The sequence below is a fragment of the Leptidea sinapis genome, chromosome 9 (assembly GCF_905404315.1).
Source record: "Leptidea sinapis chromosome 9, ilLepSina1.1, whole genome shotgun sequence".
NCBI lineage: Eukaryota > Metazoa > Arthropoda > Insecta > Lepidoptera > Pieridae > Leptidea > Leptidea sinapis.
Genome location: NC_066273.1, coordinates 3,528,818 through 3,551,585, shown reverse-complemented (window position 1 = coordinate 3,551,585; position 22,768 = coordinate 3,528,818). Strand labels below are relative to the sequence as shown.

Genomic DNA, 22,768 nt, shown 5'->3' with positions numbered 1-22,768 from the left:
ATGTTTATCGCTAGTGTCTGTAAAGGACTAAAGTTTCTTAATAGATTTTAAAACTACTATTGCGATTATGAATTCATAAACCATCAGTGTGTTTACTACGAAGGCAAGGATCGTACTGAACAACGATTTTATTCCGAATATAAATATTTCGAGTTTGGTTACGGTCGTACGGAATTCCTATTCGTTTTTATAATGTAGAGTTTAAAAATGAAATAGACATTTAATTATATATGATTTTATTAACAATATCACAATGATTACAACTTACTTTACTAATATTTTTATATTACATATACATATACACACACATTAAACATTTACATCTATTATTATATAAGGTTTAATTATAAATGATTATATATGGACATTCTGTTATATAATCTATTCACCTAAAAACTCATTTTATTTTTGTTCGATCTTTCATTATAAATAATTTACGTTTGTAAATAAATTACGTTTAAGAGTACATGAGCTAGTTAAACATCTGGTTTTTTAAAACCAACTTGAAATTAAAAAGTAAATAATATTATATTTCATAATATTTATCTCGCAAGATTGACTAATAGGAAATAGAACCATTTACCTACTCCTCACACACACAAAATCAAATTTATCAAAACGCTAGCAGCTCAAATAACGGTTGAAAACATGGCTTGTAGCTGTTATTAATATTGGAGGAGGTTAAGTGACTAAAAGAGTACCAAGGAAGGATGGCACGGCCAGAATGTGATAACTTGAAACTCTACAACGCGATAAAACGAGACAAAGGTATTTGTATTAGAGAAAACTTACTTAGAATATTTTTAATTATTTTTACAATTTATTTTACAACTAGGAAAATTCCAACCAATAGTATTTCCCTTAACCACACTTTAGGCCAAACCATCTAAATTATTGAATACTTTACGCGATGCTGGGAAAAAGTAAATACTGTTGCGGAAATCTTTGTAAGTATATTAAATTATTTTTTTTTTATGACAATCAAGGACGAGGCGAGGTGATGGTTATTGATACGCCCTGCGCTACAATGCAGTGCCTCTCAGGATTATTGAAAATCCCAAAAATTCGAACGGCTACAACAACTGCGCTCGTCACCTTGAGACATAAGATGTTAAGTCTCATTTGCCCAGTAATCTCACTAGCTATGGCGCCCTTCAGATCGAAACACAAAGCTGTGGTACCCATAATCTAGCCGGCTTCCTGTGCAAAGGAGCTTTCTACTGGTAAATGCCCTTAGTTGCCTCTTATATAATTATGAAACAAATGTGATATATTCGAATACGTCATAAAGCTCAATATGGTATATGTATCATCTATACTTATAGTATGCTATACACATGATAAGGAAGCCGCAAGTGTCATGAAAAACATATGTTCGTTGTACTATGTACACTACCATAATCAAGGAGTAGCAATTTTTATTTCATAACAAGCAGTACTGATGCATTTTTTATATGGGCGCATTAAGAACTCTTTGTTGGTGCCTAAAAAATAACTATTTAATTGTTCTTATCATTACGACCCAACACTTTAATTTAATATAAGCAAACAAAGATTATCACTTACTTAAGAAGCGGTAATATATACTTCATATTAAGCGACTGAAGATCAATCTTAGATTATGACCGTTTCTTCACATAGTAAAAGTAATTAAATAGTGAACAGTACTTTGAAAAAACAAAACAGAGTCTCCTTGTTTTGAGTACAAATAACACACACACATATCTTTTTTAATTGTATGAAAAATTTATTTATGGGTATATATCACTTTATAATGCAGGTGTTTTAAGCTGAAATGTAACAGGTGAAGGCGAGTTAAAAAAAATAGGCGGGAGACTGAAGGTTTTGCCGCCAAAAAAGTACAACACGTGCGTACAAAGAACACACACACTTTTGAAGTTATACTTCTTTAGGTGCGTTATTAAAAAATTATGAGAGTGAAATTTTAAATGAGCGCGCATCACTGTAAAACAAAAGTTTGTTAGAAAAATTTTCTGACGTTTGCGTCATTCGTCATTATTTTTTTGGTTTCTTCATCCATTATTAGGACAGGCAAAGGGTTCAAGCCCATACAGCCTTATTCATTATTTAATAATTAATTATCAAAGCCATCTTTGCAAGATTTTTACAAAATTGTTCTTTCTTAAATCGTAGACTAGCACGAGGAATAAATCATTTTAATGATTTTTGACTCGTTAGGCCAAAGCAGTATAACTTCTTGCGTACATACATAAGTACACATACATTTTTTTTTAAATATAAATGTGCTTCAGGTAAAGGCGGGTCCTGTTACTAAGGTAGACTCTGAAGTTATGCTCTGACTCATGGCGGACACTTTACCCGACGATCATCATACAGTCGAGAGTGGCATTTGTTTGATTTACTTTGACCAGTAATTGAACCACAAAATATAGTGAAATTTCCACTTCATAGTTTTCCCTAATTGTTATACCCGGTTACGTTATCTGTAGACCTTACGTCGATGACGTCACACCCTCGCTTTGTTACGGTGTGCAAAATAAGCATCACTGGGATCATATTAATAATAAATATACAACGATTTATTTTGACAGTATTACACCTAGATTATAATGATGAAAAATCTGGGTTAGGTAAAAAAAGATTTTATTTTTCTGGTAGGACTGTTATAGCGACACAAAACAACAGAAACTACAGAACTATTTACAACAAAAGTCGAAACGTAACAATGAAAACTTCGAAAGAAACCAGTGATAGCACGAAAATATCACAAAATGTACTTAACGGTAAGTAATGAAACTGCAAACCGTACTGACGCAACAGGATGATCGGGGTGAAAGGGGAACTGGAGGGGGCTTCACATTCCAGCGAAGTCCAGAGATAATGCGCCGAGAAGTATTTATTACAAACTGATACTCTCCTTCACAGGGTTGTCTAACGTTATTCTATCATTTCAATACTTAAATCGTTAACAATATGTATGTATATAAATTTTGAGGATTGTAATATTATAAGTAGAACACAGTGAATGCATAATTTAATTTTATTCAACATCCGAAGATTTTAAAATGTCGTTATAGCAAATATACGACATGCATTAGCCACTGTCCTGTTGCTTTTAGAAATGGTCTTTGTATTTTAATCAATATCAAATAATTTCATTGCAGTAGCTCTAAGTAATGTTTCAAGGAGGATTTATAAGCTTAAGTGATTCTGGTCGTTGTAAATAACTTAATTCGTTTTATTACAAATTGTTCATGTTCATAATGCTTTTGTTGTGTTGAAATCTTTTGGACTTGCCTTGGGAGCCGTAGAAATAACAGCTTAAATTATTAAAAATAATAAAATAAATGTTATAGACGTTAATCTTAAAGTTTCATATTTCTGTGTTATTTCTGAATATATTCTTACCGGAACTATTCGATTTCGAATGCTTATCGGCGAATTTGATAATACTAATAATTGTAATACGACATGTTAGTGTTTTATGTTATTAGATTATTGAAGTTTGTACATTTATTTTTGGTTCTTTTAATGTTTTCGTACCTCATTAATTTATTGATCTCAAATAAACGTTCTCTATATTATTATGGTTTAGTTATTGACATAACATTCCGGTTGTATTTTCGTGTCGAATATTTTAGGGTTAATTGTATTTTGCAAAGCAAAAGTACGTAGTAAATGTTGACGGGAGTACGTTGGGTGTTATATTTCCGTTGTAATTTCTTTCCGTGGAACTTATTTATCTATAACAATGATCTTTCTAAAAACATTTTCGACTTAGATATAACAGCTTAAGCTGAAGTATATATATTTTTATAGATTATACTCGAAAGCTATACTGTTATTTTTTATAGAACTAGAGGTTTACGTTCATTCTTGTATCGTTTGTGATCACAGAGGCTTACGTTTAGTGCTTTATATCTCGTAGACGTAGACGGAGTGGTGTGATTCGATAGCAATTGTTGTTTGATGGACGTGAACGATATTGGAAAATTATATAATACATAATAATATATAATTTATGAATTTCATTCAAATTATGAGATTAAGAACAATGTAATAATTGGTAATATTACTACTAATTGCTCTAAATGTACTATCAAATATATTATACACAGTGTTAAAGATCATAAATAAAATGCTTTGAAAATTTCCATATTGTTGTTTGTTTTTATATTCCCACCCTTTTAATGTAAGAAAATCTGATTAATGGCATGATAATTCATATTCCTAAACATTTTATACAAAATGCCCTAAGTTTTTACAAGATCGGGATTTACCATTAAAAAAAAATTCCTGACGTGTGTGTAGCTTGCGTCAGATATTTAGAATCAGAAAAAAAAACTAATCAAAGTCCGAACGCATTTTTTCATAAAATTCTTTGTATTGTCACACACGTCCGGAATCCATTCGGAGAAAACCGAATCGAATTCTTCGAAAGTATTATGATAATTTATTTAAATCGATCTTTTTACAAATGCATTGTCATTAAATAACATTAAATATTTTACAAGCTTATATATTATATGACTAAATTGTGATTGTCATTGAATCGCCACACTAGTTGGAGACTGTATCGTGGGATCAAATAGAGTTATGATTAATAGTAAACCTTCTTGGTAGTCATCATTGGTATTACTATGACAAATTTTGAAGATACTATACTGTAAAATAATAATTTAATAAAATAACTACAAAATTATCAATACTGAATTTAAAAGAAAATAAAATAAAAATAAAGTAATATTAATTAAATTAAATTTCGTATTGTTGAATAGATGATGTTTATCGCTAGTGTCTGTAAAGGACTAAAGTTTCTTAATAGATTTTAAAACTACTATTGCGATTATGAATTCATAAACCATCAGTGTGTTTACTACGAAGGCAAGGATCGTACTGAACAACGATTTTATTCCGAATATAAATATTTCGAGTTTGGTTACGGTCGTACGGAATTCCTATTCGTTTTTATAATGTAGAGTTTAAAAATGAAATGGACATTTAAATATATATGATTTTATTAACAATATCACAATGATTACAACTTACTTTACTAATATTTTTATATTACATATACATATACACACACATTAAACATTTACATCTATTATTATATAAGGTTTAATTATAAATGATTATATATGGACATTCTGTTATATAATCTATTCACCTAAAAACTCATTTTATTTTTGTTCGATCTTTCATTATAAATAATTTACGTTTGTAAATAAATTACGTTTAAGAGTACATGAGCTAGTTAAACATCGGGTTTTTTAAAACCAACTTGAAATTAAAAAGTAAATAATATTATATTTCATAATATTTATCTCGCAAGATTGACTAATAGGAAATAAAAACATTTACCTATTCCTCACACACACAAAATCAAATTTATCAAAACGCTAGCAGCTCAAATAACGGTTAAAAACATGGCTTGTAACTGTTATTAATATTGGAGGAGGTTAAGTGACCACAAGTGTACCAACGAAAGGTGGCACGGCCAGAATGTGATAACTTGAAACTCTACAACGCGATAAAACGAGACAACGGTAGCAACTGTTTGTGTTAGAGAAAACTTTAAACTAAGAATATTTTCCAACTTTTTTACAAATTATTTTAAGACTATACGCTAAGAAAATTCCAACCAATAGTATTTCCTTAAACCACACTAGGCCAAACCATCACGTGATTTCTTTGGTATTGCAAGAGCAGATCCGTACACCCATTGTCCTCCTATTCCATAAAAAAAGTGGAGCTCAATCTTGGATTATGAGCGTTTTTTCACATAGAAATAGAATAGTAATTTAATAGTACACAGTACTTTGGCACATCAAAACAAAGAGCCAGCCTCCTTGTTTTGAGTACAAAATCAGTTTTTTTTAAATTGAAGAAAATTTATTATGGGGTTCGAGAATCTTATTTTGCAGGTACTAAAACTAACAACAACTAAAACAAATCTAGACTTTCCATAATATGTCTACGTAGGTTGCTGGAATTCTTCGGACATATTGCTCGTAAAGAGGTCACAATCTTGAACAGCTGATGGTGACAGGCAAGGTAGATGGCATACGTCCCACGAGGTGGTCGGACCAAATACAATCTTCTATGAAAATTCCGCAATGCCCTTCATGAAGCTAAGAATCGCAGCAGATGGAGGGAAATCGAACGGGAGAAACTGATGCAGCGGGAGAGTCACGACCCTCAGTAATCAGGAAAACGACGCGAGGAGGAGGAATAAAACTAAATCGTAGTTAAGTACCCGGTCGTTCAGGTAAAGGTGGGTCAGGTCGTGTAAGGGATGCAAAGTTTTGCTGTCATAAAATTAAAACTTACGTGCGTACAAAGAACACACAAACTTTTTGAAGTTATACAGGGTGGTCCAAAAGTCCGTTAACATTTGAATCGGTTGCCGCGTCTAGCAGCGGCGGCGGAGGGGAGTGGAGGGGTTACGCATTGCAAGAGCGGCCAATGGGAATTTAGTACCATGGCATCGTTCGGCGGTAGTCAACGTGCGTTTTGTGTACGCGAGTACTATCGAAACAACGATTCTGCGACCTTAGCTCAACGAACGTTTTGCAATCATTACAAGATACGACACAAAAATCAAGCTCCATCAGGTGTGTTAATTAAAAAATGGGTGCTCAAGTTTGAGAAGACGGGTTCAACAATGGATTTACCTCGATCTGGCCGGCCTAGAACGTCGAGGGACCCCGAAAACGTGGAGCGAGAAAAATCATATGTTCGTGACCAACCTGGACCTAGTCTGCTGTCCTTAACGTGCCAAGATAATGATGTATTAAACCGCATTCTCAAGAAAGATTTAAGTCTACATTCCTATAAAATCCAAATGGTGCAGGAATTAAGGCCTCAGGACCATGCCACTAGGTTGCAGTTTGCGAACGAAATGGTAGAGCGATTCACCAGTTTTACAAACATTTTTTTCTCAACGAGGCACACTTCCACCTAAATGGGCATGTTAATAGACAAAACTTTCGTTATTGGAGTGACACTATGTCATGGTGATCAAAAACCCCTGCATTCCAGCCAACCAACCCAGTAACTCTTGACGAATTAAAGGATCGTATTCGCACAGAAATCCAAAACATCTCAACAGAAACATGTAAAGCTGTTATCGAAAATTTCCACTCTAGATTGCAGCAATGCCAGAATAATGAAGGATTGCATATGGATGATGTGATTTTTAAGAAATAAATTGCCCTTTTGTTTACTATCGAAAACAATAAACAATTTTTATCTACTGTAATTAGTTTTTTTTAAATCATAATTTCAATTATAAACGGACTTTTGGTCCACCCTGTACTTCACTAGCCGCGTTATGAAAAAAATATGAGAGTGAAATTTTAAGATGCGCGCGCATCACTGTAACACAAAAGTTGATTCAAGTTTGTTCCTAAAATTTTCTGAAGTTTTTTTGGTTTCTTCGTAGGACAGGCAAAGGTTTCAAGCCCATACAGCCTTATTCATTAATTAATAATTAATTGTCAAAGCAATCTTAGCAAGATTTTTACAAAATTGTTCTTTCTAAAAACGTAGAATAGCACAAGGAATAAATCATTTTAATGATTTTTGCTTCGTTAGGCCAAAGAAGTACACACACACACTTTTTTTTAATTTAAATATTTTGCTAAATGTAAACGTTACAGTCGAGACATTTGTCTGATTTACTTCGACAAGTCATGGAACCACAAAATAAAGTGAAATTTCTACTTCATAGCATATCCCGCAGGCTAGTTTACCAAGGAGGCTTTTTTCACAATTGTATTACCCAGTTACATTATCTCTGGATCTTACGTCACATCGTCGCTTTGTTACGGTGTGAAAAAAGAGCATCACTGGGATCAAAACGTAACAATGAAAACTTCGAAAGAAAACAGTGATAGCACGAAAATGTCACAACATGTACCTAACGGTAGGTAATGAAACTGCAAACCGTACTGACGCAACAGGATGATCGGGGTGAAAGGGGAACTGGAGGGGGCTTCACATTCCAGCGAAGTCCAGAGATAATGCGCCGAGAAGTATTTATTACAAACTGATACTCTCCTTCACAGGGTTGTCTAACGTTATTCGCATCTCGAATAAACTCGAAATATTCAAAGTAAAAATAAAAAATATATACTTGGAACGTCCGTTTATCGTAGGAACATACTTATTTATAAACAAAAGCTTACGTGAACGGATTCATGTTCTTATCATAATCGTCATCATCCGAGAAGGGGTTTGTGGGGTCGTTCTGTTCGTCTGCAAAGGGGTTCTTACTCTCGTCGTATGTATCCTCGAAGGGGTTCGAGTTGGTGATGGCAGAGGAGATGTTAGGTGATAACCTCGGCGAGGGCTGCCTGCAAGGGGGAATGTGGGTCGCGGGTTCGATGCTCTTGATGTTGGCTTCGAGGCTGGAGCTGTACTGCTGCCGCTCCATGAGTCTCATGCGACCTTCGGGTACCGGAACTACTGAGCTCTTGTTTGGGCCGAACACTGAAACACAAAAACATTTAATTTATAATAATATATTGAAAGACGGTGCAGTGAATTCGGGACGATACGACATGGTCCTTAAAGGCTGGCATCATCAGCATCATATCGGCCAGAAGACGTCCACTGCTGGTCAAAGGCCTCCCCCAAAGATCTCCATGAGGACCGGTCCTGTGCTACCCTCATACAACCTACTCTGTCGATCTTGATCACATCGTCAAATTCAAATATTTTTATTCAAAATAGAATATGACATCACTTATTGAAAGTCAAAAATTCTAATCGAAACCCATTCCAAAAAGAATGCCTCAGACCTGAGAAGAACGGGCGCAACTAACAAAGCGGGCTTTTTTTCATACAAAAATTTTGGCTACAAAGTAATATCGTACAATTAAACTTATTATTTAATAGCCTGAGGGCGGTCGCTCCATTCCCAATCTGTGGTATCACTAAGAAAGTCATAGTAACCTTTACCACACAATTCTTTTGAATATCGTAATACTTTTGCTTTGAACATTTTCTACGAACATGTTATAAAAGCATATACATCGCCCCATAAAAGAGTTACTAACTCGTAGGTCCATCTTGTGGGGGGTCTACCAACACTACGTCTTCCGGTACGTGGTCGCCTTTTCAGGACTTTACTGCCCCAACGCCATTTGTCCTTTAAGCTATGTGCCCTGCCCACTGCCACTTTAGTTTCGCAACCATCTGGGCTATATCAGTGACTTTGGTTCTTCTGAGGATCTCGTCATTTCTGATTCGATCTCGCAAGGAAACTCCGGCAACGCTATTGGTCTGTTGTTGCAAGAGAATGTGGACGGCGGTCAAAACTTAACACCAGGTGACAGGTGTGGTGAAATTACGAATGATCACATTTTCTTCTTCTTCGTCGTATTACTCTTGACAGAGCAGTCGTGGTCACGTCAAACGACGAATGATTCTACGCCAGTTATCGCTGGCTATTGCTTCTCTGGCACGTGTGTTGAGGGGAGTGTTGGTACTTGCTTTGATCTTCTTTCTTGACCTACTACCGTTGACCCTAGCGTGACCTAGTGAAGAATCACATAATACACATAAATATACCTTGCTTGCTCTGTCCTTCTTGCAGCCTCAGTTTAGCTTCTGCCCCGGGCCCGTACGTCTTCCCCTTATCCTGCGCGGGCTCGCTGGGAGTGTCCCGCTCGCTCAGGGCATCTCTATCACTCGCGTCACGCGGTGCGGGCGCGTCCGTCACCACCGTCACCTTGTTGAACAGACCGCGCCCGAAGTACTCCGACACCACCGCAAAACTGAAATACACAGATATATGATACTTTAGAACCACGTCCAGATAGACTGTGACAACTGTGAAAACGTCGAAACATTTTTACAGTTAACATATATGTCAAGCAATGCACGTGTTAGATTTTTGTATTTTAACATAAGTACATTTTATTCAAGATTCCTCAACTTGTTGGATGTATGTGTACAGTATACGAGGGGCGGTCAAAAAGTTCGCGGAATGGCGGGGTTGGCGGGGGTGAGGTCGCTCCTCCAGGTAGCCGCTACTTGAGTAACTCATAATTACTATATATGCCAATTTCTAGCCTAATTGGGTCATTAGCTTTCGAGTTACAAACGAGTGAACAAGTAAATCGGGAACAAACTAGCCACTATGGAGAAAATTGAACATCGCGCCGTCGTAAAGTTCCTCACCAAACAAGGAAAAACGCCTCAAACTATTTTGCAAGAGATGTTAGCTGTTTACGGAGACTCTGCTCCTGGTAAAACCATGATTTACAAATGGCACGGCCTTTTCAAGCAAGGAAGGGAGTCAATTGAAGATGATCCTCGACCTGGACGGCCCATTGAGGCCACTACGCCGGAAATCATTGAAAAAGTTGAAAAACTTGTATTGGAAGACGGAAGGTTGAAGAAGAAACAACTTGCAGCATCAGTTGGAGTATCAGAAACCACAATTTTAAATATTCTTCATCAACATCTTGGCATGAGTAAAGTGTGTTCAAGGTGGGTCCCGAGAATGCTCACGCCGCTGCAAAAACGTGAGCGCGTCAACTGTTCCCGCGAGTATTTGGACCGCTGTGGAGAAGTTAGGGAAGAAATTATGGCCCGAATTGTAACCGGTGATGAAACTTGGGTTCACCACTATGAGCCTGAGTCAAAGCAGGAGTCGATGCAGTGGCACAAAAAAGGCACACCACCCCCAAAAAAATTTAAAGTGTCGCAATCGGCCGGAAAGATCATGGCGACTATTTTTTGGGATACTGAAGGTATTCTTTTGATCGATTATAAAGAACGTGGTGTTTCTATAACGGGAGAGTACTACGCTTCCCTATTGGACCGATTAAAAGAAGCTATTAAAGAAAAAAGAAGAGGAAAACTGACAAAAGGTGTACTCCTTTTGCACGACAACGCGCCCGTTCACACGAGTCATGTTGCGACGGCTGCCATTCATCGATGCGGTTTTGAACAACTACGCCATCCACCCTACAGTCCAGACCTGGCCCCTAGCGATTTTTATTTATTCCCAAAGATGAAGAAAGAGCTGCGTGGAAAAAAATTTAGAGACGATGATGAAGTCAAGTCGGCGATTTCGGCGTATTTTGACGCCCAAGACAAAACCTATTTTTTCGACGGTATTAATAAGTTATATGCCAGATCCCAAAAATGTATTCGTGTTAAGGGGGAATATATTGAAAAGGAAAAATAACATAATGTATCATTTCATCTTTTTTCCCAGTCATTCCGCGAACTTTTTGACCTCCCCTCGTATTTTGTAATATTACTAGCTGACCCGACAGACGTTGTTCTGTACATAATAAGTAAATTACTATTTTTTATTAATTTGTCAATAATATTTCATAACATCAAGAATTATTTCGTAAAATATGCTCCGGCCTGTTGTTATAATGAAATTGTTTTACAGCAGAACTGTCAAACCGTGCGTCAATAAATTCTCTCAAAGAAAATATGTCCATACAAAACAAATATTGAAAATAAAAATAATTATGAGTCCCAAATCGAAATAAAAACTATCCTATCTCTCAAGTTGGAGCAACCTGCACTCCATGAAGTAATTCCCATTTAAATCCGTTCATTAGTTTAGGAGTCCATTGAGGACAAACATTGTGACACGAGATTTATATATCTCCTCCCCATGTCAAAGCTCCTTTACGAACCGATGTAGCTTTATGACTTAATAAATATATTTATAAAGGTGACGGTACTTAAATATAAGGGTTATAAGATTTTCATATTCGTTTTACTTGTTATTTCTATACCCTACACTATATTTCTCGTAGCCATTCTAACACACTTTTACCAATGGGAGGCTTTGCACAGGATGCCGGCTAGATTATGGGTACCACAAAGGTGCCTATTTCTGCCGTGAAGTAGTAATGTGTAAACATTATTGTGTTTCGGTCTGTAGGGCGCCGTAGCTAGTTAAATTACTGGGCGAATGAGACTTGACATCTTATGTATCAAGGTGACGAGCGCAATTGCAGTGCTCAGCTGCTCAGAATTTTTGCTTTTTTCAAGAATCCTGAGCGGTAACGCATGATAATGGGAAGGGCGTATCAATTACCATCAGCGGAACGTCCTGCTCATCTCGTCCCTTATTTTCATAAAAAAAAGACGAAGAACAAGAGACTGTGACAGCCGTGAAAACGTCTCAAAAAAATTGACAGTTAACCTCTACTTTGAGCAAAGCACGCACACTAACACAAATTGACATACAAATAGTGAGTGTAAGACGTAGCTTGTAACGCACACTAATCTAATAAACCCGGCCTGTTTTCATCGGCGGTCTAGCAGCAAGAGGCTCTATCTAGACGTATAATTTATCTAAGTATGACACTTTGTATACCAGCGAAACACTAACATACCAACTAACATTTTTCTGGATACTACTGGGAGTACTAAGTAAATTGTGATGATTTATTAAATAGACACGAATAGTACAATTTACATATTTTTGTGTATACTTTTGTACATTTTTGGGAGGATTTTAAATTTCATTTCTGGGAAAAGGCATGTTTTTACGCCGAGCAAAGTAAAATATTTTATTTAAGTACGTTAGTAAAAACACTATTGACTGCCATTTATCATTTTTAAATTACCACATTTACAAAGCTGAAAAGTTCTTCTCTCACAAACTCAACGAATTCCTCTTTTAAAATCATTACACACAATACAAATAGCTGAGCACCATGTTATAATTATTAATATTATAACAATAATATATACATTAAGTACAGCTGAAAACAATTAGACGTTATTTCAGAATGACGTTCCAAACCAAAATCATGTCGAAATTGAGTAAAGAACACAAAACTGGTCACGTGGTTCATATTAACGGACTGACAAAAAATAGCAGCCCTACTGTCACTCTTTGAATGACATCATCACTTAGTAGCCCAACCCACATGTATGGAATACACTAAAATTTATTAAACTTTAAACACGAATTCCTTAAAATGAGATGTTTGTGACTTGGAACGTTTTTCAGTATTTACGTCCAATTATTATTTGCAGTTTCATTATCTAATATATAAAATTCTCATGTCACGGTGTTTGTAGTTATACTCCTTTGAAACGGCTTGACCGATTCTCATAAAATTTTTAGTGCATATTGGGTAGATCTGAGAATCGGACAACATCTATTTTTCATCCCCCTAAATGTTAAGGGTGGTCCACGCCAAATTTTATTTTTAATTTTGTTTGTTTATGAGTCAGCATTAAAAATACATACTACTTCAAATTTTCACCCATCTACGATCAATAGTTACTTTTGTATCGCGATTTTAATATCGGCCGCTGGTTCAGCTAGTATCTTATAAAAGAAAAATAGTTATCTCCTAGGACTTTGTATTTATTTATTTATTATAACTTCAATTTTACACTAACCTTATAAGGTAAACCTAATGCGTTAGTATAGTTATTAACGGCCGTTCCCAATATACTATCTACAGAGAGAGATAAATTACTACCTTCTACTGTCAATAATCTGAAGCTGTCCCAATATACCCGATTAGTCATTCTTATCGCCTTATATAGGGACGCGTGAATTGCAATTTCCATACAAACTTCTATCGCTGGTAAGCTTACCGTCGTCCCATGGACAGACAGCGTGTACGGATAAGGTTAGTTACCGTCGATAAGTTTAATGGGACAGAAAAGTCAACGATAGTTACGATTTTTATCTCAAGTAAGAGATTGACTGAATATTGGGAACGGCCGTAAGTACCTTCACAACTAAAGCTTATATTTCATAGTGGATTTATAGTAATATATTAACATTCATGACGCGGAACCAAACGTTCCTTAATCCCTTGTCGAAGAAGTCACATTTCCTCACCACCAGACTAAATGGCCATTATAGATATCAGCCGTTTTCGATAACCTATCTATCCTTTGTTTAACTTACGGATATATTGCTGACACCGTTTAATGACAAGATCTTATCTATACATTGTTATGTCCAATATAGTTATAGTCCAATGCTATCTGTCAATAGATTATTGAAATGTAAGTAAGTGTTAAAGGATAGGATATTTTTGTCTACCTCTAGCAAGTTAAACAAAGGATAGATGGGTTATTGAACCATACTTTAGAATTACTACAGTGAGTTACAATAGGTATAACACTTCCAAAATCATTTAATTTCCGATAACCGAAAGCGCTTATCGGAAACAATTACAAATTTAAATTTCCAAAAGAACAAAAAACATACGTATGTAAACATACGAACACTACCAAATGAATAGCACGTTAGTATTAACTAAAAATATTAATAAATATTGAAATAAACTGGCTTTAATGCAACATTATTAAGCAGATTCGGATTAAAATGAGTTGGAAGGTATTTTTTTTTTGAGGATAAAAAAGCGTACAGGTCATCTCATTTTAAGTGATCACCGCCGCCCACAATCTCTTGGTGGTTGTTCTGGTGAATGGTCACATTCTCATGCAACACCAGAGGAATCACAGGAGCGTTGCCGGCTTTATAGAAAGATGTACGGACTTTTTTTGAATGTATTCGCTTTAACTGGCGAAGATTGGACGGTTATGGTTTGCAGTTAAAGTTATGACGTCATCCAAAAATTGTTCAATGGTGCAACACATTTTGTCGTATCGTCCTAGAGACACCGCACAAGGAAGCTAATCCACAGCTTAGTTGTACGTGGCAGAAACTATATTATAATTCAATATTTTAACAGAGAACAAAAACGTAACATTTTAAACATTTTATAAAAAAAAAACAGCTAGGCAACGCACTGATTACATAACAAGAATAAACTCTAAACCTGATATAAGTTCTAAAGATCTAGAGATGTACCCCCCTTATTCATAATAGTCTGCTAACTTAAAGCATTTCTAATTCTCACTCTGTCTTCTTCTATTGACCTAAGTCAGACTGAGAAAAAACACTCCTTAGCGGCTGTTTTAAGTTGCGGACCATTATGAATAAGGGGAATACTTTATCAAAATTATTTAGGCGCTTAAGCTTTGATTGTTTTTCTATGGAACCAAATTGTAGACCATCTCAAGCAGAGCGAAATAACGAATTAATGCTTTAGAGACAATATTTTTTACATCGAATATTTCTTTAACATTAACATTGGCTTTAACTGGCGAAGATTGGACTCTTATGGTTTACAGTTAAAGTTATGACGACATGCAAAAATTTTCAAATGGTGCAACACATTTTTTAACCGCTTAACCGGTACTTTCACATGTTTGTTACAGCTAAAGTAAGTTGGCAACCCTGCCTTAATGACGTTTCCTTTACCAATGAAACAGTCAAAGCGACTACAGCTGATAAAATCAATAAATATAATAGATAGCGTATTAACATATTCTGGTCGGCTAACAAGTGAATCTATATTGAAACAAGTATTAGTAAATCGTTAAAAATACCAGACATACAAGTCAACAAATTATTAACTTGCTTCACGTTTGACCTTCACCGGCGGAAAAACTCAAATTGGAATGTAAAACGTATATTTTCCGATACAGTTTTAATTGTAGTACCAAATTACAACCTGGTAGTTTTATTTATTCGTTAATCATGTATTAATCAATCAATCCACAATTTATTTGAGAATTGTAATCGCGTTTCGACAATCCATATGGAAGACTATGAACATAACTTTTACATAAATATTAAAATAGATCAGATATATTATTCAGATTCTAATATAAGAAATATTGAACACATTAATTATTAGTATATATTAGCAATGAAAAAGGCGAAAATAATTACTTTAAACTTACATTTCATAAAAATAATAATAATTTCAAAGGGTTTCAATGTAGGTATCTGATTACCATATATTTCTTCCATTATCGTAAAATTTTGTGAGGCTTAAGTGGACAACTCCGGTTATATAGAAAACAATAAATAGTAGTTAAAAAAAATGAAAAACACGCTTTTATATAGAAAACCGAACTAATAAATTTAATTTTTTTTGAAATTATAATTAATGTAACCAATTCCTGCCTTACAGACAGACATCTTATTTTGCAATTTGAAAAATGGATTAATTTTATCAAATTAATGTATTGTCATCGGTCCTCGATAAATCTACGAAGTTTGAAAGAAATCTGGCTGTTTAAAGTTGGTCAAAATCGCGCCCAAATGAGTCGGTTACAAACAAACAAACATACATACAGGTAAAGCTAATAAAAAGCGAATAAAAACAATGTTACCCATCGTCGCCATAATTGTTTCTCAAGCAGCACACAAACGGCGGAAACATATTCGCTTGACGATTCATAAACATTATAATAAAATATTATCGATATAATTTACGATGTTATGATAACACGCGGCTGTAGATGGTAGATGCGCCCGCGCACCTCCGACAATGCGACTACAGTGGCATTGGCGAATGGCCGTGTCTAATGAGCGTAAAATTTGCATCGTTCTATATATTATTATTATGTTTATTTCAATACGTGGTAGTATAAATTATATTAAAGGTTGCTGTATCAGGTGATACATACGTGGCTGGTTTGGGTCCTGATTTCTTTCTGTTTTTGGATGATATATTGACTTGGTTAGAGCACCGGAACGGAATGCCGGAGGTTGTGGGTTCGAATCCCGCATCGTTCATAAAATTTTGTTTTTCAAATTTTATTTGTGTATTAATCCTAGAAGTGATCACTTTAAAAACATAACATATTGTTTCTATTTTTTTTTGGTAATTTAATTTATTAGAATACAATAATATAGGTAAAGTGAGTTTAAAATTATAATGATAAATGTATTCTAGAACTGCTATTAGAAGGTATTATCAACAAGTACCTACCAGACGACCCATATAGCCGAATGGTTAGTGACCCTGACTACTAAGCTAGAGGTTCTAGGTTCGAATCCCGGTAGGTGCAATCATTTATATGATGAATATGGATGTTTGTGTCCGAGTCACGGATATTTATATGTATGTTTAAGTAAGTATATTGTATTAAATATATGCGTTGTCTTGCACCCATAGTACAGGCTATAGGCTGAGTTTGGGGCAAGATAATTTGTGTAAAAGTGTGTCAAAAAAAAAGATTTTAATTATATATGCTAACGTATAATAGACTAACAGAACGTGCGAGAGGGAAGAACATATCCGACGAAGATACTCAAAATAAAAAATGTAAGCGGATCTATTGTTACTGTAACCGATTATTGCTGACAAGTCGGAAATAGTCAGCCGTTCGAGTGATATAACGAACATAAATCTTGTATGCTTTGTTCAACTCTTAGGTTGTGGCTTCATCTACAGGATCTACTTTACAGTTGATAACCTGCTCAACCCCAATATTTGCATATTAGGAAATTGACTTGACCGCATCGTTCATATTAAATTTGTATTCAAATTTAATTTGTGTAATTAATCCCAGAAGTGAGGGTTATCACTTTAAAAAATAACAAAAAGGTAGCGCTCGTTTGCATGATCTTTACTGCCTATGGTGGGTACGTAGATTTATTCTGTACCATTATTTATAGAATGGTGTAAGAGCCACGTATCGTTTTAAATAGATAACTAATCGCTTAATATTTAGGTACAATACTTCGTACTACGTAGTTAATTTAAAATACACTCACTATAATAATCTGAGCATATATATACATACATACATGAAATCACGCCTCTTTCCCGCAGGGGTAGGCAGAGACCACTTCTATCCACTTGCTACAATCCTTACATACTTGTTTCGCTTCATCCACTTTCATTATTCCTTTCATACATGCTCTTCGGTTTAGGGTACTCTTGACCTGGCCTTTTTTCAAGACGTCCCTGATGTGATCTTGAAACGTCCGCCTAGGTCTACCCCTTCCAACACTTTCATTCACACTGGCCTTATACACTTTCTTCGTGAATCGTTTCTTCATTCATTCTCTCGACATGTCCAAACCATCTCAGCATAGTATATACGGAGGAAATAAAATTAGGATCTCGATTCGACGTAAAAAAACACAAAACAACGGCATGGGATTGAAATAAATTCAAATATTCTTTGCTAAAAAAGTACTCAAAAACTAATACCACATATTTAGTACGAAAAAAATGATACTGATTCAAACCGGAAACCATAGATACAACACATGACGATTCTAATAGGTTTGATTATAAAAAAAACGATCTTTTTAAATCTACTATGTAGATGTCACTCTTTATCGATTATAACTCGATTAATAGCGATCGATTTTATTATTTCAATAATATGAAGTACTTTTAAATTAAAAAAAAAAATACTCGGGATAGGAAGTACTTTATTTTTAGTCCCAAATAGAATGGAAAAATGTAACTTAAATTATCAAATATATTATTGTCTGACACATGCACTCGTATTATAAATAATTACATTTTTTATTTAAATATACTGTTTGAAGGTTTTACTCCTACTTTATTTATTATATAATTCTATTTATATCCTTTTTTGCCTCACAGACGAAGGTCCAACATACATTTATTATATTAAATGTTTGATTTGTTTTTTTTTTATGAAAATACGGGACGAGACGAGCAGGACGTTCAGATGATGGTATTTGATACGCCCTGCCCATTACAATGCAGTGCCGCTCAGGATTCTTGAAAAGCCCAAAAATTTTGAGCGGCACTACAATTGCGCTCGTCACCTTGAGACATAAGATGTTAGGTCTCGATTGCCCAGTAATTTCACTAGCTACGGCGCCCTTCAGACCGAAACACAGTAATGTTTACACATTACTGCTTCACGGCAGAAATAGGCGCCGTTGTGGTACCCATAATCTAGCCGGCATCCTGTGCACAGGAGCCTCCCACTGGTAATTATGACATAAATGCATAATGATAGTACCCATACGCAGAACTAAACCTGCATTTGTGGTAAATTAAATGAGCACACAGCGAGAAAATGATTTAAAAACATAATAACGTAGATACTATCTCTAAATTTACATAAACATTGATAAACCCCAATCGCTAAATTTACAACACTATTTGAGACATTAAAAGCAATTTTAAGGCGATAAAGATAACGACCATAGATACATTAACGTTATAGATATAGGGCGTCGCTATTATTAAGTATCGAGTATTTTTTAATTTAAATTAAATGGTAATAATTTTTATTTATAATTGTTTCTGTCTGATTTGTAATTAAAGTTCAGTAAAACATTAGTAACATATGGCAGTAAAACCTGGGCGCTCGATAAAAACCAAGCGAAGAGACTAAAAGTGTCGCAAAGAAATATAGAAAGAAACTTATTAAATATCAGACTAAAAGACAAAATAACAAAGAACGAAATACGGAAAAAAAAGTAAACTAAAAGACATAATAAGAATTGCAAAAACTGCAAATGGAATTGGGCAGGCCATATAGCAAGGGCCAGTAACGAAAGATGGAGGAGTTTAGCAACAAACTGGCACCCATTAGATGCCAAAAGAAGAAGAGGTAGACCTGGTACTAGATGGAGAGACGATCTAGTAAATTACGAAGGAGTGCAATGGTCCCGCACAGCAAACAATAGACGAAAGGAAGAAGAAGGGAAAGGCCTTTGCCCAGCAGGGGAATGATATATAAAATATTGTAAATTAATTAGTAATAGTTTTATATTGTAATAGACTTTAATAAATAAATAAATGAAACACTAGTACCATATAAAATTTTCCTGGTGTTATGTAATTAGTGGTTTCATTATTTTATAACCAGTATACTCGTATTTTTAATTATTCACTTATTATATATGTATTTATATAGTAGTTTTATAAATAATCCTTATTTATAAAACTACTATATAAATATACTTAATATTAAACTACTTTATTTATAAAACTACTTAAATAGTAGTTTTATAAATAAGGATTATTAAAAAAAAATAGTCCAGCAATAGTCCTAGTACAAGGAGTGATTTTTTTTTCTTAACTATAATGTTTTATTTAGATTGTTTACCTGCTTTATTTAATTTTCTAAAGAGTCACCAATAATTTAGTAAAAATGGGAGTGAACAAAATACATCCTTCATTTGAAAAAAGCAAAATTGTGGATACAGCATTATTACTAAATAAAAAAATAACAATTTATTTATTACACAAGTGTTGGTCCAATGAATGTTCGTGAACATCCTCGTCATGTGGTCTGTCTATATGTTCATATGTGAGTGACCACGGTTAAAACGACGATAAAAGTATACAAAAACACACTAGCGCTATTTATATTATATATACTCAGGTACCTACTATTTATTCAAGTGATCATTGAATCTATTCATATTATATTCACATTTGAAATTTACTATTAAGTATTAGAATATATTCGAGGGAGTTGATTAATTTAAAGAAAGAAATTAAGATAACCGGAATAGTGGGACATTTTTTCAAAATGTCCCACTATTCCGGTGACAAGGACACAATATCGTAAAATTATATAGTTTCCCCCTTATTCATAATGGTCCGCTAACTTTAAACAGCCACTTAGGAGTGTTTTTTCTCATTCTGACTTAGGTCAATAGAAGAAGACATAGTGAGCATTAGCAATGCTTTAAGTTAGCAGGCTATTATGAATAAGGGGGTTCGTGTAAAGAAGGTTTTTCTACAAGTTATGTTTTTTATGGCATCTCATTTCTTTTTGTAGATAATCCATCGATTATACCTTTCCGGTACCTTCTACTTCTCGAATAATAACAACAAGATTTACATAAAGCCCACTGTCCGTCTTATGAGCTATACTTATTTTTGTAGGTACTATTCCTCTTTTTCTTTTCCGGTACTACTTCCTGTGCTTCAGCTACAGTTTTCCTCAAAGCCCATCAATGTCTCTATGGGTTTTTCTCGGAGGATGTGATGTTAAAATTTTTCACGAATCTGGACGGTAAATGCTTCCTAATCTATTGCATTCAAAAATTGAGAATTCCTGAACCTTAATACTTCCAAAGTCGACATCAGTTACGACTCTGAGTATCACGTAAACTTGCAACATAAACTCTAACTACATAAATAACTTTGTAATCTTATAAATGGGATTACAAAGTTATTTAAAAGAAAACTGGTCTAAAATTGCAAAGTATTTTAGTTTTTGTCAGCTAGAAGTGCCTTAAACTTTTGATGATCGGTCAGTCAGTCAGTGACAAAATTAGGAAACAGTGCCAGACCCCATTTCGGAATAGCCTGTATAAATTTTCAATTATAAATTCTCTCAGCAAATCTAACTGCCTCTACTTCAAGTAGTTGTATGTATTAATTCTTTTGGAGGTGCCTGTGGCTAACTTAAGAATGGTTTCCAGGGCGGAATAGCTTTAGTTTGTTTTGTTTGATCGCAAACTCTGTCCAGGGCCACCAAGTTATCGGTTATGACTGCTATAAAGCTTTCTACTTTTCTTTTTTTCCCCTAGATTTTCTCTATGCGTCTTTTGCGCTATCAAAATATGATACACGCTTTTTCCAGCGTGGGTTCAATTTGCTTGTTCCAGAACAAATTATCGTCTAGTATAACTCCCAGGTAATTTCAATGGGATTTACCCCAACGTCGTTATTAAGGCCCAGTTTTGAACACCTACAAAGAGCCAGAGTATCAGTACGGGATCAGCCCTTGCATCCTCCTCTCCCTCCCACCGACATTCGGGAGTGAGAATACCACCCCTATGACAAGACAAGACTTGATATGTTTTAAATGTTCATATTTGTTAGTAAGGCGGTCAAGGAAAATTTTTTAAATTATTTCTTCACACTTTTAATTAACATGGTGGACTTTGCTTACACAGAGTTCGCAGGCAGAGCGTTGTGGCTAGAGACAACAGAGTACATTTCCTTTCCATAGACACACATCATACAACAAAGAGTATATCACACCAAATATATTTAACAATAAGAAACAGGTATACGTACGGTACTAACTAGCTAACGATAATCTCAACAAACTAAAAACATGTCAACAAAACATAGAAAGAAGTTATTAGTAAACTCAAATAGACCAGTGTCGATAATTTTTGGAACCAAAAAAATTAATAGTAGGATGAAACCCATTGAAAATGGAAGAGAATATAACAAAAATATTTTGTAAAAGATAAAAATAAAAAACCAAAAACTTGGTTTTTTGAATATTTCATATAAATTTTGAGGTTAAGTGAAAAAATTGTAAATATACTTGCAGTTTTACCGGATATCGAGATAAACGTTGACCTCACATCGCCCGTAATTTATTTTTCCTTTCATTTTTGTAATATTCTCTTCCGTTTCCAATGGGTTTCATCCGACTATTTTTTTTCATTTTTTATCATTTTCAAAGGCTTCAGCACTGAGCGACGATTTAAAAGATGACGTGGAGCAGATCATGTCATGACCGAGAACACTAGAAGAGCCTGGGGGAGGCCTGTGCGAAATCAAAACAATCTGTGCCGATGTCTACTGCAAACTAATTGTAAATCTAAATAGTGTTATTAAAGGTTATTATCATTATTATGTATACATACGGGTCATGTTGTTGTTGTAGTCGCGAGTGCAGCGCCTCAGCCGAGCGTGCGTGTGTGTGCGTCAGTGCGTGTACGTCGAGCCGCTCGGCGCCGCAACACGACGGACACTCGCGCTCCGACTCGCTGTAGTTCTTGAAACAGCTACAACAAAACAGAATTTATTTATTTATTTTAATTCTTATTAACAAATTACATATTATAAAAAATTTTTGTACATACGTACTGAGTACAAAATGGTCGTCGGAATACATAATGTTATTTAAATTTGTAGTGATATACTTAATTAATTGTTAAAGAGAAAGAAAGCAACTTAAAACAACATACAAATATTAATTATGTAGA

The 22,768-nt window shown here is 34.8% G+C and overlaps 1 protein-coding gene across 3 annotated transcripts in view; it reads right to left on the bottom strand.

Moving 5' to 3' along the window:
- Window positions 1-219: 219 nt before the first annotated feature.
- Window positions 220-22,768, bottom strand: part of LOC126965934 (vacuolar protein sorting-associated protein 11 homolog) — a 52,283-nt gene continuing 29,734 nt past the window's right edge. The window contains exons 15-18 of one of the 3 annotated variants that reach the window (XR_007729633.1): window positions 22,427-22,567; window positions 9,562-9,767; window positions 5,347-8,478; window positions 220-583 (exon numbers count right to left, since the gene is read on the bottom strand). Coding sequence is in view for 2 of the 3 variants with exons in the window: in XM_050809732.1 (XP_050665689.1) it covers window positions 8,171-8,478; window positions 9,562-9,767; window positions 22,427-22,567 (655 nt within the window). In the remaining variant the exon portion in view is untranslated. Of the gene's footprint in view, window positions 584-4,982; window positions 8,479-9,561; window positions 9,768-16,191; window positions 16,351-22,426; window positions 22,568-22,768 lie in introns of those variants that run through there. The other 2 variants (XM_050809732.1, XM_050809733.1) reach the window with 2 other exon arrangements.